Source organism: Vigna angularis, chromosome 4 (genome assembly GCF_016808095.1).
Source record: "Vigna angularis cultivar LongXiaoDou No.4 chromosome 4, ASM1680809v1, whole genome shotgun sequence".
NCBI classification, from domain to species: Eukaryota; Viridiplantae; Streptophyta; class Magnoliopsida; order Fabales; family Fabaceae; genus Vigna; species Vigna angularis.
The window spans coordinates 33570684-33593470 of NC_068973.1; the positions used below are offsets into that span (position 1 = coordinate 33570684).

At 33.0% G+C, this 22787-nt stretch overlaps 3 protein-coding genes across 4 annotated transcripts; 1 reads left to right on the plus strand and 2 right to left on the minus strand.

The window, feature by feature from the left end:
• Window positions 1-208: 208 nt before the first annotated feature.
• On the minus strand, window positions 209-10438 carry LOC108331911 (uncharacterized). Of its 2 annotated transcripts, none has more exons than XM_052875760.1 (6): window positions 10297-10438; window positions 6221-6300; window positions 5719-5854; window positions 3997-4134; window positions 3788-3909; window positions 209-573 (listed from the first exon to the last, which is right to left on the minus strand). In XM_052875760.1, exons 2-6 carry the CDS (start codon window positions 6262-6264, stop codon window positions 414-416), a joined length of 600 nt encoding a protein of 199 aa, XP_052731720.1. In that variant the 5' UTR covers window positions 6265-6300; window positions 10297-10438; the 3' UTR covers window positions 209-413. The 2 variants fall into 2 exon arrangements, with proteins under 2 accessions (XP_052731720.1, XP_017422405.1); XM_017566916.2 differs by lacking the exon at window positions 10297-10438 and adding an exon at window positions 6406-6590.
• LOC108331978 (pentatricopeptide repeat-containing protein At1g09900) lies at window positions 7374-9618 on the plus strand. Its single transcript, XM_052875759.1, has 2 exons — window positions 7374-7471; window positions 7552-9618. Exon 2 carries the CDS (start codon window positions 7565-7567, stop codon window positions 9365-9367), a length of 1803 nt encoding a protein of 600 aa, XP_052731719.1. The 5' UTR covers window positions 7374-7471; window positions 7552-7564; the 3' UTR covers window positions 9368-9618.
• A 5605-nt stretch (window positions 10439-16043) lies between the features above and the next one.
• On the minus strand, window positions 16044-20661 carry LOC108330473 (oligopeptide transporter 2-like). The gene is made up of 6 exons (XM_017564957.2): window positions 20064-20661; window positions 19858-19955; window positions 17602-18165; window positions 17124-17376; window positions 16750-16932; window positions 16044-16655 (listed from the first exon to the last, which is right to left on the minus strand). Exons 1-6 carry the CDS (start codon window positions 20562-20564, stop codon window positions 16044-16046), a joined length of 2211 nt encoding a protein of 736 aa, XP_017420446.1. The 5' UTR covers window positions 20565-20661.
• Between the last annotated feature and the right edge of the window lie 2126 nt (window positions 20662-22787).

The window sequence follows — 22787 nt, forward strand, 5'->3', positions numbered from 1 at the left end:
CTGCAAAATACTCACCTTCATCTGTATACGTTATTATATATCAAAATTTGCTTAATATTAGCTAAAATTTATTAAAAGTAACTTGAGTGGTCACACAGAATCACAAATCCCAAATGTCTCACAAAACCAAACAAAAAATCCACAAATTTTATCCAGAAACGATATTGCAGTTCTCAGATAACAGACGAATAACAAACAAATAGCAATATTGGTAACGAATGACTCATTTATCTCTTGCTACTTGGCAGTTTTCACTATCAAATAGAATACCACAATAATAATTCAATGACAATGACAATCTGTTTTATCAGCAGGTGAAGGATATCCCATAATTATCTCATTCGAGCTTCTGTTATATGCAAATAAATTATACAGATCAAGCAAATTTACAGTAACACGTATTCTCTCCCCTGTTATTGCAAATTGCTGAGATCTGTCTTTCTCTGGAAAAAAATAGACCCGAGAATAACAGCAATACCGGTGATTGCTATTGTGAAAAAAACACGCTTTCTTGGGAAATCATTCTGCGGCCTTCTTCGAGGACCTTCGTCTCTTTCAACTGGTCTCACGTACCTTCACAAGAAAATTAAAAGTAAATATTCAATCACGAAAAATAACAAATGCATATAATGACCAACAGGGTTAATGATAGGATTTAATATGATAGGTTATAATGGATAATAGGTGTGCAGGAGAGAGAAAACAGTTGAAGAATTAATTGTTCAGTTTAGGAATTAATTGTTGTTGGGTAGTTAGAAGTGGACTGCCTTTATAAGAAGGCAAGGGAGGGTCTGGTAGAGGGGAGTTTTTGATATCAATTGTATAGACAGGAACCTTGATCCTGTGGAGGGGGATTATGCTCCCAGTTACTGGTTGTACATGACATTGGTTGATGTGAATACATATTTTCATTCTTTTCTTACCATTTGGATGCTATTGTGTGAGTGTGTGCTGTGAGACAGTTAGGTTTCATACCCAGAAACCTAACAATTTGGTCCGACATGCCGGATCAAAGTGGGGGTGAAGGATCAAGAAGCTGCTCCGCTTAGGAGGGGACTGCCGGATCAAGAAGGGATTAAGAAGTGATCAAGAAAGGGTGGAAGCATGGAAGGAAGAGACAATACCTTGGAGAGAAGGGTCAGTGAACAGAAAATGGGGATGGCAGAATGGAGGAGAGATATCCAAGAAATAAAAGAAATGTTGCAGGAAATCAAGATTCACATAATGGGCTCAGAAAGAAGTGAGAAAGCTATCATGAGAGGAAAGAAAGATGGTTCAGAGGAAGAGCTGGAGGAAGACAGGGGCAAAGGGCAGCAGAATTGGAGGCAGCGGGTAGAATTGCCCAGGTTTGAGGGGTTGGACCCGTTGGGATGGATCTCTCAAGTTGAGAAGTTTTTTGACACCCAAAATATCACAGAGAAGGAGAGGCTCAGGTTGGCTTACAGCTGCATGGAGGGAGGCACAATTTATTGGTTCAGGGCCTGGAAAAATAAAACCAAGAACCTTTCTTGGAAAGGGCTGAAAGAGGCATTGATAATGGGGTTCGGAGAAAGAGATAGAGGTTTTGTTTTTGAAAAGTTAGGCCAAACTGCAAAAATCACTGAAGCTGCTGATGAGAAAGTTGTTGGTGTTGCTACCCAGGGAGTGGCAAAAGCTGCTCTTTCTGGGAAGGAAAGAGAAAGAGATATCAGTGCAGAAGACAAAAACTGTGATGGAGGCATTGTTTGTGTTGCTGCCCAGGAAGTGGCAGAAGCTGCCGTTTCTAGGAGAGATAGTGGGGTAGGTTGTGATGTGTATGATAAAACAGTGAAGAAGGGTGAAGACAGAGGAAAGAAAGCAGAATATGGTGGGAACAGGGTGACTATGATGGCTGGAAATAAAGTAGAAGATGCAGCTGTCTTGAGTGGGGAAAAAATATGGTTGTCAGAAACATATAAAACACTAGAAGACCAATGGCAGAGATATTTCTTTGCAGGGCTGCAATTTAACATTCAGAGGAAACAGTTAGCTCAACATGATGATGATTAAGGAATTGGATGGTCAGATCAACAAGTTCTTTCCTTTTTAGCTTCTAGGATGAACAAATTTGGGCAAGGAGAGGGCTTCGCCAGTACTGCTGCTATAAAAATACAAAAAAGGTTTTGGGGGTGGAAGAAGAGAAAAGAATTCTTGATCATTCATCAGAAAAGAGTTAAAATCCAGGCCCATGTAAGTGGTCACCAGGTCAGAAGGCAATATAGAAGAATCATAGGGTCCATGGGAATTCTGGAAAAAAAGCAACTCTTAAAGGAGTCAACAATTCTTTCATATAGACCACCACCCAGGCCTCCAGACCTGAATTGGAGGCAGCAGCCAGTGGGTTCCCTTCCTATGATGAAGATGAGCCATGAGAACAAGCATTACTGTACCAACCTTGAGGACAAGGTTGTTTTGCAGCAGGGTGTAATGATAGGATTTAATATGATAGGTTATAATGGGTAATAGGTGTGCAGGAGAGAGAAAACAGTTGAAGAATTAATTGTTCAGTTTAGGAATTAATTGTTGTTGGGTAGTTAGAAGTGGGCTGCCTTTATAAGAAGGCAAGGGGGGGTCTGGTAGAGGGGAGTTTTTGATATCAATTGTATAGACAGGAACCTTGATCCTGTGGAGGGGGATTATGCTCCCAGTTACTGGTTGTACATGACATTGGTTGATGTGAATACATATTTTCATTCTTTTCTTACCATTTGGGTGCTATTGTGTGAGTGTGTGGTGTGAGACAGTTAGGTTTACCCTAATAAGTTAAGACATTTTTTGTAAATAAAAATATATACATATAAATTGATTAAACTATCGTTGAAGTGCTATGAAGAAACTCTTGACATCAGTTTGGTCTTCCAAGATAAAATGAACCAGTCCTCTTAAGATTTAATGTAAACATCAGAATAATTCCATGTTGATGTCATATGTAGCTAGGAAAAAGGGCCACTTTATGGCATCTCTTAAAACCGTTTTATGAAGCAAGTCACAGAAAAAGAGCTTCAATAAGAGACAATTGGAAGGAACTTCTTTTAAGTGGAACAAAAACAAACTAAGCCAAACAATACCTTCAACAATTAAATAACTTTAGAAAAACAGGAGATACTGCTCAAGATAATTCATTGTTCAAAATTTCATGGAACTTGCCTGTGGTTAACAGTATGTGAATTGTTATTTTACCATCTACACCTAATGTACGATCTGCCAACGATTCTCATACCACCTACATTCTAATAATTGTTATATATTTTTTAAATAACAGTTCTTTGCCACTCTCCTGCAGAATGTACAATTCAGCACAAAAAAAATTATAAAAATATATGAAGCAACCATAAATATTCGTGCTACTTATAGGGAAGTCACACCGTTTACAGCTAACAGGCACCAAGCATCTTAGAAAGAGAGCACAAAAATGCATTCAAGACTAGCACAGGATGAGAAAAAATTCTAAGAAACAAATCCATCCCAAAATCTCGTGACATCTATAAGTTGCATCAAGAAATAATCTTTGGCAAATGCATTTTGCTTTTTATATAAGGTTGATTTGAAGGGTTTGGAAGGGAGAGTGGGAGAGGTTGAGTTCAACTCCCCCCACTAACAAAAACTAACAACTAACACTTGCTAAAAAATATAATTGTTTTTTATATTTTGTGGAAAATAAACACATTTTTTTTCCTCCCAAAACTCTGAAGATATGGATTGAAGCTGTTTCAAGAACAAAATAATCTAATTGAAATGCATAATGCAATCAAATGATAGCATTTCCTACCTTGAAGGCCTTGAAGAATTCTCTTGAATTCTGTTGCAACTATCTTCATGGTTGTATCTTTCACGCAGTCTAACATACTTGTTACAAAGGTGACAAAGTTCTGTTCGATTCCCGCATACTTCCTGTTTAAAAATCAAACTGAAATTAGTACCCGAGTACATTGATTGATGTAAACTTCTCAAATACAAAAAGTCCTTTACAAACACTACCTGATGCTCAACCAGATCAATGGCTGGCAAGGGAAACTCACAGAACTCACAGGTGACCATCCTTCTAGGACAATTTTCATCTCTATGAATATCTAAAATATCACGTTCCATAGTTTCACTGCACAGCGAACAGGCAACCTGCACAAATTACCATTTTCTTTTGAATAACCATAGCAAAAGTGAATTTTAAATCTGATTTCATGAACTCTGTTATTAATATGCTAAGAAGCAGCCTTTGGGAAAAGGGGAAGGGAGGGCCACAGCAAAGAACCGATGGCCATGTAGCCAGCTAGCCTCCTTTAGCATATGGAGTTGACACTCCAAGTTTCCACACTCTATGACATGACAGGCACTTCCATATCACATACTGGACATAGTAAAACTAGGACTGGTTCAAAAAAAATTGCACCTGTTACTGCTTCCCCTTTCCATTCGTGATTGCTAAAATATTAAAGCCAACTGAGTATATCAAATTGAAAGAGCTGCTTAACTAAGTAATATCTATATCAAAGTACGAAAAATCCTTTAAGAAAGTAAACCCTCACCATCCAATATGTATTCCCTCTTAAGAACCATTATCTTCTTTTTTTTATGAAAGCACCATTAATATAGAACCAACACTCCATCCATAAGTCCCAAATATAAGAACTAAAGCAACAATGATCAAAAGCCATGCTAAGAAAGATATCAATCAAACCAACTCCAACCCATCCATAAAATTTGATGTATATCCAATCCATCTATTATTTTGTTTTCTAATTTCAATATATCTATGGGATTATAACTCTGCCGTTCTCCTGTTTAACAATTCAGGATACACAAAATTACTATTTGTAACTTAAAAATTACAGAGACGGTTGAGTAATCATTTTTGTTCAAATTTAAATTGACTTGTGTTTCTATTAGGTTTTTTCAAATTTATATTTAGTCAATGTTCAGTTCAATGTTGTCATTTTCAGTTGGAAAGCATGGGAGAAATTTGAGGGAAAAAGAAAATGGAAACTATTTTCTCAAAGCTACAATATGTAAATTATACTTTTATTAATATGTAAATTTGAAAACCAGAAATCATAAAGTAGTTATTTAATTAAATTATAAATAATTTTTTGTTATATTGATTTGAACATTTTTTTTATAACAGGTTTCAAAAACAAAGCTGACGGAATATATAAATGAACTAAATATAACGAAAACAAGACGCAAGTGATAAAATTCTAACATGAGGACCCATTATAAGGTAACTTTTAGAGATAGATAAGGGGTAACAAGAGCAAGAAGATTGACAATGTTGATTGAGTTTCAGTTTTCAGAGCTCGCAGATTCAATTAGTCCAAAATATCTGCAGCCATATGATTACAGCTAGCAAGAGGCACCGAGTGACTCATGGGACAATCTCAAGATTCAGTTACGCAATTCTCTCACTGACTCAACCTGCGTCTAATATATCCTAGTTAGACCAATTACCACTATTGATCCAAAAGATCTAAACAATTCCACTCATAATATCTATTGTCATAACTTGATGAGTTTGATTGAATGATATCATTTTCCACCACTAAAATTGTCAAACCAATTGTCACTGAAACATCAATTTAGACCCTAAAAAATATTCAAAATAAACTCATAATATTTTGTATTTATTCTCTAATTTTCTTTATCATCAAGTACAGAACTTCTCAAGTAGTCTGTTTATCAAACAAAACAAGACAAAAGTTTCCATACCGGGGCATGTGTGTTCAAATAGTGCTCCTCGGCAAGCGTTTTCGGAACCATATCGCAACAAATTTTGCATCTTTCAAGGTTCCGAGAGCAATGAGCATAATGCAAATCAATATTTGCAGAAGGGATAGCCCGATCACTAAGAAAAGAAAGAAAAACATGACGAGAAAGAATCATGATCAAAGCTCCTGACGCTAAATCATAAACACGTGATTTAGGAATTCAATATGAACAAAGTATCACCCTAAATGGCAAAAAAAAAAAAAAAAAAATCACATCATCCCGGTTTTCATCGCCTTGAAGCAGTTCTGAGTCAAATGCGATACCAGTAACAACGAGTAAAATTCATTTTACCCACGAAACAAATAAGGCCGATTATCCACAATTTTAAGCTTAGAACTGTCAGGAGAGTAAATCACTGAACCTAGTTCCCGAATTTAACAAATATTAAAAAAATCGATCATTTCATCGTACACCATTCATAAATTGGGAGGGAAGTGTTTACCAGTGAGTGCATATACTAGTGGTCTGATCGGACACCGCTGCCATGTCGTCGAAACAAGCAACCTCGTTCTAGGACCAGATCTTAACGAAGGAATTAAAAAGGAAAGACATTTAATAAGTATAAGAAACAAGAAAACAAAAATAGAAACCAAATTAAATTAAATACATGTGAGGGAGAGAGATTACAAAAGTAGAGATATAGAATAGGGCGGAAGGAAGAAGAGGGTTAGGTTATTATTAAGGAAAATTTGGGCAAAATAAACAAAATGGAGAATTGCTCTTGTTGAACCACTCTTATTTGGGGAGACTTTTCGGAACCATCGGCCATTAAAATAGATGATGACTGAGAAAGTAGCTGCCATTTACCTTACGCGCCATTAAGACAAGGGAGCCATCAACAACCTACCCTTTTCATCGTGTTGGGCCGTATGGGCTTGTTGGTCAGTACAATTTAAATCAGCCTTTTGCTTTATGCACCCCTCATTACTAAATGCATCTCCACACAAATAGATAATAATAAACTTATGTAGGTAGAAAGAATAAGAGAGAGAGGATGAGTCGTCAAATATATTTTATGCGTTCTATTAATCTCGTTCTGAAATTTCTATTTCTAGAAATCGTATTTCTAACATTTTGTTTTAGAAATCATGTAGTAAAAAATTCAAGAAAATTGTTTTAGAAATTTTTTAAAATAAGTAATTTAAGAATCACTTTCACAAAAGATATAAAAAAAATCACTTTAAAAGTTGAGGGTAGGGCAAATAAATTGTAAGGATAGAAAAAGAAAGAAAAAACCTTCAAATGATCTAACCAAAAAGTTATAAATTTAATGTATAGATTCTAATAAAAATTTAATATGAAATTGACCTAATTGAATCTCTTTTAAAACTAAAAAGTTAAATTGAACCAAATAAAAATTAAAGATCAAATTAATTTTTTTATAAAAATTAGAGGATAAAAATAAAATTTTATTTCTTTTTTAAAATTAATAAGTGTGAATTTAACAATTATTTAAATTTTCAAAAGATATAAAATGAAGTTGCAAAGAGTAATTTGATGGGCCAATGATCAAGAGGTTGTGAGAAAAATGAAAGCCCAACCCAGCCACATTTACTGTGAGGACAAAAGCATAAATCTGCGTTTTGTAAGAAGGAGAAGCAAGAAGTAGAGGATAAGTACCTGGTTTTCTCGTCCCTAACATATCAGCCACCGCGCCTTCTCACCATTGCTGTGGAACCTCTCAACTTTAGAGGTAAACAAAAATCACTTCTCATTCCTCTAATTCTCTTTTTCTACCTATCATTACAGTTTCAGTGGCAACGCTTTTGCAAGTGTGGAGAAAGCAATGGATTTAGTGGTACCACCCGAACAATTTTGTTCATTTCACCGCTTCCATGTGATCAGAGCTAGGGTTTCGGATAACACCGTTTCGCGCCCTTTTATTCTATCTGCTGATACTGTTAGTCACTTTACAAAATTGAAAGTCGCTAGGTCTAGAAAGCGTTCAGACAGTCGCCTTTTCGCTGTTTCGAAATTCGAATCCTCTGGTTTGAACGGTAGACTGCAACAAATTGTGAGCACCCCAAACGGGGACTTGAATGGCATAGCTATGGAATCTTCGGCCAGCGGGGTGAACGGTTCCCGGAATTTTGAGGAGTTTGCGAGCAACATTCATCTGCGGAAGTTGGTTAGAAACGGGGAATTGGAGGAAGGGCTTAAGTTTCTGGAGCGCATGATTTACCAGGGGGATATCCCTGATGTCATTGCTTGCACCAGCTTAATTCGCGGGTTTTGCAAGGGTGGACGGACTAAAAAGGCAACGAGAGTGATGGAAATTTTGGAGAATTCGGGTGCTGTTCCTGATGTCATAACTTACAATGTTTTGATTGGTGGTTATTGCAAATCAGGAGATATAGATAAAGCCCTGCAGGTTTTGGAAAGAATGAGTGTTGCTCCGGATGTTGTTACGTATAACACCATTTTGCGTAGTTTGTGTAGCAGTGGGAAACTGAAGGAGGCAATGGAGGTTCTCGACAGGCAGCTGCAGAGGGAGTGTTATCCTGATGTGATTACTTACACGATTTTGATTGAAGCGACTTGTAATGAAAGTGGCGTTGGTCAGGCGATGAAGCTGTTGGATGAGATGAGGAAGAAAGGATGCAAACCTGATGTGGTCACATACAATGTTCTTATCAATGGTATTTGCAAGGAGGGTCGGTTGGATGAGGCTATCAAGTTTCTGAATAACATGACTTCATACGGTTGTCAACCGAATGTGATAACTCATAACATTATTCTGCGTAGCATGTGTAGCACTGGGAGATGGATGGATGCTGAGAGGCTGTTAGCTGACATGCTGAGGAAGGGTTGTTCCCCTAGTGTTGTTACTTTCAATATCTTGATTAACTTCTTGTGCCGGAAACGGTTATTGGGAAGAGCTATTGATGTCTTGGAAAAAATGCCAAAGCATGGTTGTGTGCCAAATTCCTTGAGTTACAATCCATTGCTTCATGGGTTTTGTCAAGAGAAAAAGATGGATAGAGCAATTGAGTATTTGGAAATAATGGTGTCAAGGGGTTGTTACCCGGATATAGTGACCTATAACACTTTGCTTACAGCACTATGCAAGGACGGGAAGGTGGATGCTGCAATTGAAATACTGAATCAACTGAGTAGCAAGGGATGCTCTCCTGTCTTAGTTACTTATAATACAGTTATTGATGGTCTTGCAAAGGTGGGAAAAACAGAGTCTGCTGTGGAACTCTTGGAAGAGATGCGCAGAAAGGGTCTTAAACCTGATATAATTACGTACTCTTCACTGCTCCGTGGACTTGGCCGTGAAGGAAAGGTTGATAAGGCTATAAAAATTTTCCGTGACATGGAAGGATTAAATATTAAGCCCAATGCTATCACTTACAATTCTATTATGTTTGGACTTTGTAAGGCTCAGCAAACTAGTCGTGCTATTGATTTTCTGGCTTATATGGTAGAGCAAGGATGCAGACCTACCGAAGTAACATATACCATTCTTATAGAAGGCATTGCTGATGAAGGATTAGCTGAGGAAGCTTTGGAGTTGTTAAATGTGTTGTGCTCCAGAGGATTTGTGAAGAAAAGTTCTGCTGAACAGGTAGCAGTCAAGATGTAGGATAAAATGCATTTTTACGTCGTAACTCAGATGGCTAAGTAACATTTTTGTGCACATAGATTTTGTTAAACCCCTCATGTAAGTTACTTGTTCTGGATTTTGGATTTTTATTTTGAAGAGGGAGAGGGGCTGGCGAAATGCGTGTCAATTTTGTTAGCAGGTCATTGTAATTCAGTCCAGACATATTTAATTCGAAGTTATATTATTTATGTACTGCCTGGGAATTAATATAGACTAATATTGTTTCCCCATCCTGCTACAGCATCCATGGTGACAGTTTTTTAATCTCATCATGCAAGATATTTGACTAGAATGGTAATTCCTTGGCTGAAGATTGTGATATGATTGATTTAAAGATCAATTTCTATATCTTATTTTTCCTAGAGCAATTTCTTTTTCAGCATATGGATACGAGTATAGTCGATTGCAAAATGAAGTAACGTGCTTTATCAATGGGTCTGAGTTTCATCAGTGTATTAGTGTTACCAACCAAATTGATACAAGCCAACATAATTGGCGTCTTAATATTTCATAAAATGAAACTGGACCAGAATTAATAGAAAAATTGGACAGTTATTTTTCTGCTTGCTGTACTGAATGATACAAGAGAAATACCAGTGGCAGGGAGACTATTTGCGTGGTATTTTTACAATTATTGTAGCTCTTTGATTAACCCTAGGCCACTAGAGGCATTGGGTGTGACTTTCTCATGGCATTGGGTGATTGATTCATCGATTATCGATGGTCACTCAAAAGTAAAGACAATTCAAACAATATCAGGGGTGCTTCTTTCTCCCCTTTCTTAATCCTTTCGAACAATGTCCATGATTGACCGTTCCTTTGTTGGCTGCCCTACCTTTGACGGATTTATATTGCTCACACACACAAATACAAAATATATCAAGTACCCATCAAAGTTTTCACCATACCTTTGAAGGAGGCTTCTGAAGAGTGTGAACTCCTTGAAGTTGGCTCTTGCTCAGAAGTCACTCCAAGCCAGTCTAAACCATGCACCAATGGTGAGTGTGTATAATATGTTTCTCTTTACCTGCAGATATTATTAGTATAGTTGTATTCAGTGTATTTCCTTGGATTAGAGCAGATTCTTTTTTTGGATCTTTCATCTGTCATGCACCACTTATAATATTACATTTACGAAATGGGTGGGAGCAAGGTTGCCAATCTGACCATTAATTTGAACATTATTGTGCCAGCTGTTGCTTTTCACTGTGGCAAAATCAAACATGACAACCCCGTTATGGTTTTTTTGTTTTTATATCAAGTGATTAGAAAGGATAGGCCATGGATGAAGATGACCTGCAGTTGGAAGGAGATAGAATATTTAATCTCTATCCTTAATTTTGTTTTTCAATTCTTATAAAATAGACCACTGTTATTGCCACGCCCTTTATTGATACTCTTTTAATATTCTTTCCAATGCATTTGCTTTGACAGTGATGCATAAGAGAAACTTTTTTTTTTTGTAGAAAAGAGCAAAAAAAAACAAAAAAAAAAGAGAATAAAACACAAACTAATGCCTAACAAAAGACATTTCAGCCTCATCCGCGTGGGGCAGAACAATCAACTCCACACAGGTGGCTCTGCAATGCTCATAAACTCCTCAGCTGACTTTTCCTTCCTCTGGCAAGAAAATCAGCACAAAAAATTCCTTCACGAATGTTCCACAACATTGCTGCTTTTCAATCCATTTCTGTTTGAAAAAAAATGTAGTTTATTAAATCAAGCTTATGGAATATAAAAAAAGAAACTGCCTTACCATTTTGTAATATAATCGAATTAACTATTGTTGAAATAGCTTTTCTAATAGCAATTAAATTCTATCATAGCGTTTATTATCACGGAAACCTGGTACAATTTATAAAATCATATAAATTTCAGAACCTTGAATCTGAATAAGTTTTCAATAAACATTAAACAGACTGGTAAACACATGTTAGTATTTTTAAGACTTGCTAACTTCTTGTTTACAGGACTCGACTCGATAAAACATTATTTAATTTTAAATTTAACATGATGCGGTATAAGATCCTAATTATTTAACATGTTTTTGTTTGTTCATTTATTTATTTTGTAAAATTGGAAATTAGTTAAAAAATGACTATATGAATTTAATAATATAAAATATATATGAGTGTATGGAGTTTATTCATGAACAATTAAATTGAAACTATACATAATTCAAGGTTGTTTTTTACATTATTCAAAGCATAACAAAGAATATCTCATTTATTTAACCATCTTTGATTGTATATCAACCCTGCTTGCTTGAATGGATTTGTGTAGAGATAGAAGCCATCGATAGTAATCATTGTTTTCTTTTTTAAATTTGATGTAAATATTAAAACACGTTTACTAAATTAAGAATAACACATCAACAAGAAAAATAATCAATTATGACAAGAAATGTTATTATTCGTAAGAAGAATTCTAGCTAGATGCATGATTTTATTCAATAATACATTTTCCTTTCTCTATATAATGCTTTGTTTGGTTGGGTATGTATACGATAGAAGAAGTTATAAGGAAAAGGAAATAATGGTGAGATTTGATTCTTCCATCGTTTCATCTGACACGAAACAACTAATATATTTTACCAAACACATCGTTTCATTTGAACGTTCGTGATTGAAATCTTACGTAATTTTACCAAACACATCACATCTAACCAAAAAAGTTAAAAGAGAATGTCATGATTCCTAAGATGTTATCGTCTTCTTCCTCTTTTTGTTAAAAAGACTATGTATCTAAAGAATCTTGGTCTAAATGGGCTTTTTTTAATTTGTTGTAAAAAATGCGGGTCCCAGTTAAATAAACCTTAGAATTATCGAATTAATCATGATTAGTAATTATGATTAACAAAAAATTTTTATCAGTAATGATAAGGTGAAATGCATTTATATTTATTTAATATATATTGTAACAGTAAAATATCATAAAAAAACGATCTTTTATATTTAAAAAAAACAAAAAGTAATAATATCATATGAACGTAAAATATTTATATATATTAAAATATTATTTTTATATTTTTATAAGTAACTTTCACCAAAAATAATTTAAACTCACAAGCTTTCTATAAGACAAAAGATTTAGGTTTTGGAATGATTAGAAAAATATATATTCTTACATTCAACAGTTTTATATCATTTAGAAATAAAATAATTTAAATATATATACTTTTTTTAAAATTTTTTGATACAACTTTTATTTTAAAGATAAATTATAAAAGGATTTGATAACCTTATAAGAGGATTCCCAACATTAAGCTAATATAGTGATAACCATTGTGCCAAGTTCCATTTAAACAGTAGTATGACTTTTCACTTTATGATGATTAGATAGAAAGAAAATTCAAAAGCAGACTGTGATGGGAATTATGATTCTCCACTAAATTACTGACCTAGGGCTACTGAATTATGTTGTTTCTACTTTCAGATAAATGAAGAAATTGTCTTCCACTCTCGATTTTACTAGGAGAATAAAAATCTAAACGCACCACTGCCATTCTGATATTCTCTTCATATCAGCACACAGTCGATATAAAAAGGACAAAACTAGATTCTTCGATTCTTACGTTATCTATTACAAACCCAAAAAGGCTTTTTTTTATTTCTCTTAAATTATTATTATTATTATTATTATTATTCTCTACCACACACTTAAAATCCAGAACAAGATAATAGCACCCCAAAAGGCACAAACACTGGAAGCTAGAGTGAAGTTTGGTTGACGAAGTGATGGAAAAAAGTTCATTTTCTAGAAGCAAATCAAACGGAGGGTGGCTTTCATGCTGGGGTTGTCTTAAAATAAAGCTTCCATGGACGAAGAGAACAAGCTCTTGTAAACCAGTTGGTGGTTTTAAGTATGACCCTTTAAGCTATGCTCAGAACTTTGACGACGGATTGGTGGAGGACGATGAAGAATCGTTGCATCGTGGATTTTCTGCTAGATATGCAGCACCTTCCTCGCATAAATTGCTCAAGCAATGATATTTAAGGTTCTAAAGCCTTTAAATACACATAGGTATGTACAATCATTTATCATGTCTGATGCAGCAAATAGAACAGACTGCACTGTACATGTGTGTTATCAGTTTGTATTCAACACTCATAGATATTGTTGGTTACATGAAAGGAAATTAGTATCTTCAAGCTCTTCTGTGAATTTAATACTAGTATTGGAATTGTTTACTGATGTTGTAAAATAAAAAGGATATAACATACTTTAATATTATATACTGTGTTCAAAGATTAAAATAATAGCAATCAAGTTTAAACACTTATTTATATCTTAAAACTTTTTATTTATTTTTTTTAATTTTCAAAAACTAATATAATAGTACATAACACTTGAATAATCTATTTTATACATTTAAGTTTCCAAGTTAGGTAAACAATTCCTAACTTTGATGCTGGTTGATCAGCCTATGTATTCCTCTGTTCCAGCAGAATCTAATGACTTAGTTTTTCAATTATATAAAACAGTTTGCAACCATCGATGATTTTTTACTTTACATGTGTGTTTAAATCTATGTAGATAACTTATTCTATGTCATATTTACACGAATAGTACGATTTTAGTTACAGATCAAAAATCAGTTATTATGAAGCCAAATTCTACCTGTCGTTTTGGTATATGATTACCGAAATAGGAATTCAGATGTTGGAAAATCAAATTCCGAAATAGTTTCTTAATTTTTTTACTTTTATTAAAAAGATAGAAATTATACGTAAATGTATTTTTTTTCTTTAAATAAACATTGTTTTCTTTTGTTATCTTTTATAAATTTTTTAGTTATACTTAAATTTTTTTTTTCTTTGATAATTACACCTAAATGTATTTTTAATTGTTTTTAAATTATTAATTGCAATAGAATATGAATATTATATTTGTCATTTCCTAATTATTTTAATTTTTTAGATAATAAAAGTGGAAAAATGTAAAACTATGTGGTCCTATAATAATAGATGAAGTAAAAAATTGATCACATATTGAACAAAAGAAAAAATTAAATACAACAATATAAAATATATCAATTTATAAAATGAGTATGAGAAAAATTAAGTGTATACCATAATGGAAAAATGTAAAAGTTATTGTTAGATAAAATTAATTGGTAGAATAATATAATAAAGAAGTAATTAATTATTCAGATAAAATTAATTGGTAGAATAATTTAATATCTTCATATAGCTTAGTGATATTCATGGCATTATAGTCTCATATTTATTACAAGATATTATACGAGAATACTTATATTTCTTTAATATTATTTTCCAAACTCGAATGAAAGGGAAGTAGAAAAAATTAAAGATAAAAGTATTTTTATAATTTATATTTTATATTTTATTGGTACAAAAACATCGTATAATATTTGTGTTTTTCAATCTTTTATGTCAAATATGAGGCTAACGTCATACAGAAAGATGTTAAATTGATGTTGAATTCAAAAAATTTAACGTTAATTTATGTTAATTAAAGTTAGACAAAGAACAATCCGATGTCCCCAATAAAGTAAATTGACGTCGGAACATTGGTTTATGTTCGACGTCAATTAACCTTAATTGACGTCGAAAACAAATTTTAGTTTTATAAAGCATGAACTATGAATGTGTAGTGTACTATCAACAACAAACAACAACAAGAAACAACAAACAAGTTTAACCAAACAACAATAATAAACAAGTTCAACCAAACGACAAGAACAAACAATTTAACAAATAAGTTCTTCAAAATAAAAACCAAAATTAACATTCAAAAGGTGGTTTCGTCAGAATAAAGTGTTGCCACCAATGAGATATAAAGCAGAATGTGCCTATGAAGGACAAGAATACGAAAATAATCGGTCAAAACAAACGAAAATCATACCTAAAGTAGTTAATCAACATGCATTTGTATCAAATGAAAGAAAGATTATATGTGATGATCGTAAAATTTCGTTTAAAAAAAGTTTGAGCAGAGAAGAGGGTCTTGCTAGGACAAAGTGAATGAATTTTCAACCTCCCGCTCAAATTTTTATTGAATTCATTAATCTTTTGACGTCTAACTCTAGGGCATTCAACGTTTTATAATCTTTCAACGTTTAATGTAAGTACATTTTCACCTTCACGCCAAGCAATTTCGTAAAATTTACCCAATAGGACGTCGGACTTCTCAATATTATTCGACGTCGGATTACAATTCTAAACGAAGTCTAATAATTGCATTTATTTACAAAAATACTACCCGTCATTTCTAAAGTTGATTATTCAGTGATTAAACGTTAAAAGCATGACGTTATACACTCACTGTATTGTATTAGTATTTTTTAATAATAAGATGGAAAGACAATAAAAATAAAGAGAAAAATAATTTTATAATTTATATTTGTATATAATGAGGAAAAGTATTTATATTATCATTTTACTTTTTAAAAAAATTATATCATTGTAAAAATTTATTATTAAAGAGGTTATCAGTGTTATTTAGAACAACTAATAAAAGAATCATTTTCCTGTAAACAAGTAAGAGAAGGAAACTTATTATTCATTGGCACGGCAAGCAATCCGAAAGGTTAAGCATCTAATTCACCTTGTATTTACAGAAGAAATATTAATCCATGAATATAAATTTCCTCCTTCGTCATCTTAACCAACAATTAACAGGTAATTGGAAATCAAAAGACAGGACAGCCTTCAGCAATTAGACCTTTTGCTGTTGGACATTCCGCCAGTGGACAGTGCTCATCAGTTCCCCACCATTGAATGCCTTTACCCTCCATCGTAACTGCAAAGTATATAAGAACTGTCATGAAAGCCAATCCGGCATCCAAAGCTGCAGCTAGCACATAATTATACCGCTCCCACCAATTCTTCCTATATTTGAACACAAAATAATTAAAGATTGTGCCAACAATAATCCATGAATTGAAGTTCACTGTGCTAGCCGGTGGCATGTTTGCAGTTGCTCCAAGAAGTACAGGGAGGTGAATTAAGGATATCCAATGTTGTTTGGGAAACACTTTCCGGAGTGCCCATATAACAACTGGTCCCACTGCTCCTATAAAGAAGAACCAATTCAGCTTTTGGTATTTCCCTAGAGTACCGAAAATCCTCCTTGGACCAACCAAACCCCAGATCACAGATGCATCAAAGAAAACATGATCACCAGGGCACGTCCATGGACTGTTTTCGGGCAGTAAATCTTGTTTGCATATATTCTTTATTGAACCTAGCAACCACCAAGCCACACCAACATCCACGGTTCCTGCTATCAGAGTCCCTATAATCTATGAATAGAAACATTGAATTAGATGTGTATATTCTCTCAAGACAATTTTTATTTTTCTCACTAAAAACCTATATGCGTAACAGAACATATACCTGAACGATGAACATGGACCGAGGCGGAATCTTCATATAATGTCCTAGTTTGAAATCAGATAGAAAGGAAACAGCCTGTGACATACTTATGTACCCATATGTCTTAAAACAAACGTTTGCTATTGGTTCTCCCGGTAAGATCACACCCATGATGTACTCAGTAATGATATTCAATCCTGGACTCTGAAAATGAAAGAGTAAAGAATACAGTAAAAACAATATATAGGAGGGCAAATAGCATACTTACTATATCTCTCCATTTAATGAATGAAAAAAATGTGAAGTATCTCTTAATTAGTTGAATTAAAAAAGAAGAATTGCAATTTCCCACTCGGGAGAAACAGATGGTCCAAGTAGTAGTAGTTTCTTGAAACCTGATTCGTGGTGGCCGTTATGATGCTAATGGGGAGAGTAAAAGTAAGTGCAAGGCCAGCTGCAAAGATGAGACCCCACCATGGCATTTGTACCTGATCTTTCATGACAGTACACAGTAAAAGTGCAAGTACAAAGGAAATTAAAAGCGTCACATGAAACCACCAATTAGGTATTGGCTTGTATTTCTTCATCAGTCTTGTGTGAATGTCTTCCTTTCCAGATCGTGAAGATCGGAATTGTTCATATATCTCCCTGTTTAACCCGACAATATTAATTTAGTTTTAACGTTTTATATAATCAAGAAGTACAAAATGAGCCATTGCATATAAATAAAAGTTTAACTTTTAATTTTAATATATTTTGACACTTTACAAATTTTTGTGTTTATATAAAATAAATATTGATAATCCCAAGTATCTTGTGAAGATACACAAATAAAACTGAGTAGTGGTTTTAGAGTAGTAGTTACCTACGTACCTTCCGTTAAATATGGCAACATGAGTGAGGGATGCGGCAATGGCAGCAAAACCAAAGCCATAACTAACAGCAAAGAAGACACTCAAGTTGACTAGACCTTGTTTCTGGTATGCTTGCATGTCTATCTCAAACTTTTGATTGACAATGACCGTAACATTATAATCGTCTCCATGGGAAGTGAATAGATTAGAAGAGTATATGGGAAAGTTGTTGGCACTGTAAAGATTAAGTCCCCAATATGCAATGGGTATGATGAGGTAGATGAATAAAATGTAACCCGCTAAGACGTTTGCTATTGCAAAGAAAGGAGTGACAAGGGGATTGCCAAGGAATGAAGCAATGGTGGTCCAGTCAAGAGAAAAAGAACCCAAACCAAGTCCATTCTTGCCGGACCCAAGTTGATGAGCAGTAACTGAGTGTGGAAATATCCAGCACACCCACGAAATAATCGACAACGTCGGAAATAGGTAGCCAGGGACCACGTACCACGCGAAGCTGCAAGTAAGTGCGATGATAAAAAATTTCTCTTTTGACATGCGCTTCCCTTCTTTCTCATGCAAAGCTCTGCCGAATGTACACATTCAAAAGAGGAAGAGTTTCATCGTCATAACTAAATACATGACATTTTATATGGTTCGTTTTATTTTACATAAATGCATATAAAAATATATCAAATTTTGCTCTCAAAATACATTTCTCGAAAGAGAAATGTTATTCCAATGATATAATAATTACATATGCATGTACCTTTGCTCCTATATAGCAACTTTAATAATTTAATAATTATACTATGTTGATATGTTCCAATAATGTATAAGAAAAATGTTTTTTTAACAACTTTTTTATAATATTTATGTGATGGTTTATGATTAGTCCATTTTAAATATACGAACCAATAAAATATTATCACATTGTTAAAAATATTAACATATCATAATCCTAATTTATAAGTATATTTGCAATCTTTGCTTGTAAGTTGCTTAAATAGGACTGTTATTAAAGAAAAAAAAAGTCTAGTTACTTAACTATATTTGTCAATAATAATGTATTTCAGTAAAGAAAAACAACAAAAAAAAGAATTAAATTAAGTAGATTGTTTTTTTTATAATTTTTTAAAAAATGATGTAGTACCTACAAATTTAAGACAAATAAGACTACCTCACAGATATATTTAATATAAAATTTGGTCTTAATTGTTAAAATATAAAATTTTATATTTTAAAAAATATTAGAATCAAATCTTTCAATAAAACTCTAATTTTCTTTTCTTTTCAAATATATATCACGAAAAGAACTATTTATAAATGTAAAAATATTCATTCGAAATAGAAGAATGATAATAATTGGGTAAATAAGCTAAAGGAGAAGTAATTAAAAAAAAGGAAAAGATTAAAATGGAAAAAAAAATTAAAAAGTTTATTTTTGAGGGAATTCAGATAATTATTTTTTATTCTTCTACTAAAAAATTTAAAAAATGTTTATAAATGTTAGAAAACATTTAAATATACCGTAAAAATATTCCAAAACAATCACATTTTCCCTTAATTGAATCCCAATCACTCTATTTTTCTACAATTTAACCTAAATAAAACAAGAAGTTGATGGTTTATGCAAATAAAAACAATGAAATGACTTAATTATATTTAAATATAGAGAACAAAATAATTGAGATACTAAAACAACACGTTATTTAAAAAATAAATATAAAAGCACGATCAACACCCTTTTAAGTAGAAATAGAGAAGAAGAAAAAAATCTTTATATCTCGGCGTTCTCGATGTTTAATTTTTTTATTTTTTTATTTTGAAATATTAATTAAATACTATATAATTCAGTATTTGGTAAAGACACGCAATAAGTTAACGAATAGGAGAAGACAAGATTTTAATATAATCCTGTAATAAGAATTTGCTCCTTAATGTTATGCCCAACGGACGAAAGATTCTTCTATTTAACATCAAATGTAAGCTATATCAGGCACGATACTAAAAATATAATTAAAAATGATAAGCTATATATAATCAATGTAATTAAAGTGATGTACATTCAATAAATCAACAATAGTAGGAAGTGAATTTTGGAAAAATCATGACATTCATATACAACGCCAATAATAAATATCATAAAAAACGTTAAAGGTGTTACTAACAATATTCATAAGATTTAACTGAAATTGTAATATTAAAATAATAGAATATAGAATGGAAATGGATGAAAAAGCAAAAGTGAAAATTATGGGGAAGACGATTAGTTTACCTGAAGAGAGAGACTTGGACCAGAGTACCGGGCCACCACATCTGTGCGGGCTCCACCACGTACTTCTTCATTATCCCCGCCCATCCATACCCTAACACCTGCGTCCATCACCATAGCTAATCCTTCACCATTTCAACGAAATAACGCAATTCGTTTCAATCTTCAAACTACTCTCACACACTCAGCTCTTACACGTTTAACATTACCTGTGTGGTCAAGACCAGGAGCCAGCTAGCCAAGAAGGTAATCTTCCTCCCATAAAACGCGCGTATTATATCCACAATGCCAACAGCATAAGCAGAACCGCTTCCAAAAGCGGCACCCGCATTCGCGAATATGGATATCAGCACGTGCTCCTTTCTGTTGAAGGGGCCAGGATTCAGTGAAAATTCTCTCCCTCTTATCCGAACCTTCCTTCTCGGGAGAACCTTCGCCATGAAGCGCCCGATGGGAAGCGTCGCCACCTGAACCGATATCATCGTCACCGTCAGCGGCTGGCTACGGTAACCGAAAAATGTGTTCAGGAACGAGAGCAACACCACCGCCATGATCCCCAGGAACCACATGCGGAACGTCCAGACCGGCTCGTTCGGATTGTCTTCGTTCGACACAACCATCCGAACCTCCTCTATCGGCGAAACGTCATCGTCGCCTTTTGCTTCTTTCGGACTCTCCGCCCGCTCGCGTTCTATCTCCACGGTGGCCATACTGATAAACTCACGCGCCGCCCTCTGAGTCGCTCACTGGTGTTAAAATTGATCAGAAGAAAGTTTGAAACGGGAAGATCCTTACACGTATTACGGCTGGTGCATTTGAACCACCAATAGATTTGTTTTTTTGGCCGTGATTCTAAGGATTTATATCCACATCGTTGGTTAACAGTGCAAATAACGTAATGGCGGGTTAAGGATTTATTAAATAATTAATATATAAAGAGAAAGAGACAAATCATAACATTCACTGTTTCAGTAACTCAAATGCTCTAATTAAATCTGATAAAAAATAAAGCACACACAAAGAGTAATTAAATAATAATAATAAAATTTAAAAATGATATTTTATAATTAGGAACAAAATAGATACATGTTTCTAAAACACTTGTATATTTGAATCACTTTTTATACTCACTCTTGCTTGTTGAGTTTTTTTACAAAAATAATAGTTTCACGTCGTAAAAATAACATTACTTAAGTTAATAATATAATAATGTGTATTCGAATTTATATTAAAAATAAAATAAATATAACTAAAATATCATTATTTTAAGTTATGGATGTTTTTTTTATAAATGTTAAATCAGCACACCGTCTTTTATACATCTTATTCAAACACAATTCCTAGTTTATTAATTTGAGTGTGTTTTTTAATTTTCGATGCAACCTAAAATGTTACGAGTATTAAAAATACTAATATTAATTAGAATGTAGAGTGGATCAAATGATTTTTTGACTTCAAAATTTATAACAATGTTTTTATTGAATATATTTAAATTAAATTATTTATTTTATTGGAAAAAAAATTTCAAAGGAAAAACAATTTAAAATATGGTTGACTTTAACTGTAACTGTAATAATACTAGATAATTAAATTGTTAAATTTAAGCTGCGAAAATCATGAGATTTCATGTAAACATTTAATAGATATTGAGCTTAATTGGTATTTATTAGAGAGGATAAATATTTAATTTTAACATGACAATGACTTCCAATACAATATATTCAATGACATTTTTAATAACAGAAACAATTAAGTTGTCCAAACATATTCACTATTGTCTAAACAGATTTAGATTCATGTTTTCTAATTGCATTATTAACCAGGTAAATCATAATGGTTGGTTGGATAAAGAAATGTATGAAGGTTCAACACACACATAGATCTCCATACTAATAATATATTGTCCGTTTTGGACTAAGTACTCACGGATTTGCTTTTGATACCACTCCAAAAGGCCTCTTGCCAATGCAGGTATCTTATGTGTATATAAAATCATATTCATCTCTTATTTTATTTGATGTAGGGACTTTTTTTGTATCCAACAAGAAGATAAAATACAAATAAGAAAAAGAAAAAAAAGGTTCAAACCAAGACTAATTTTTTCTCTTCTTTTGTTCTCTCTACAATTTTAATATATCCTTTTTCTCTTGTTTGAAAATTTTTTGGAGGCACGTTTTGTTCCTTAATGACAAGGATCAGAATTATTTGTAATCGCAACTCCTCCTTTCGGTCTGACCTATATTTTTGAAACAGTGTTTGCAACAAATGAAATTTCAACATCACATTCATTTATTGTTTGTAACGTCATGTTCCAAACAAATGAAATCTTATTGAATTCCATATACATGCATTTTATTATTCAAAATAACATCTTTGTTAATTCTTTAGTAGCAAGAACTTTGATAGTAACGAGGTTGAGGCTTGTGATGCCAACCCAGATATATTAGTTTAAGATTAACTTTGAGTGAATTATGATATCATAATTATTTAGTTATTAAACTTTAATTAGCAATTTTACAAAATAAGGAAGTTCAAATAGAAATTGAAAATTCATGGATTTCAAAAATTCATAAAGGTTTTCAAAAGTAATACTAAAATATATATATATAGTATATGCATCGAATAGAACATATACATATTGAAATGATATATTGATTGTCTAAATATGGAAGAGACCGACCGATCTTTATCAAAATCAACTAATCATTTAGTTAATTTAAACATATTAGTAATTAAGTTTAAATGGTATTTTTGTTAGTAAATTAAACTGTGATTAGTTCGACTTTAATTAAAAGCTTAATAGCTTATTTTGTCTCAAGTTTTGTTGGATTGTGTCAATTAGGTCCCTTCTTTTAAAAGAGTGTTAAATTGGTTCTCGTTTAGTAAATTTTGTGTCAACGTCGTCCCTTTCGTTAAATAAAAACAACGAAGTT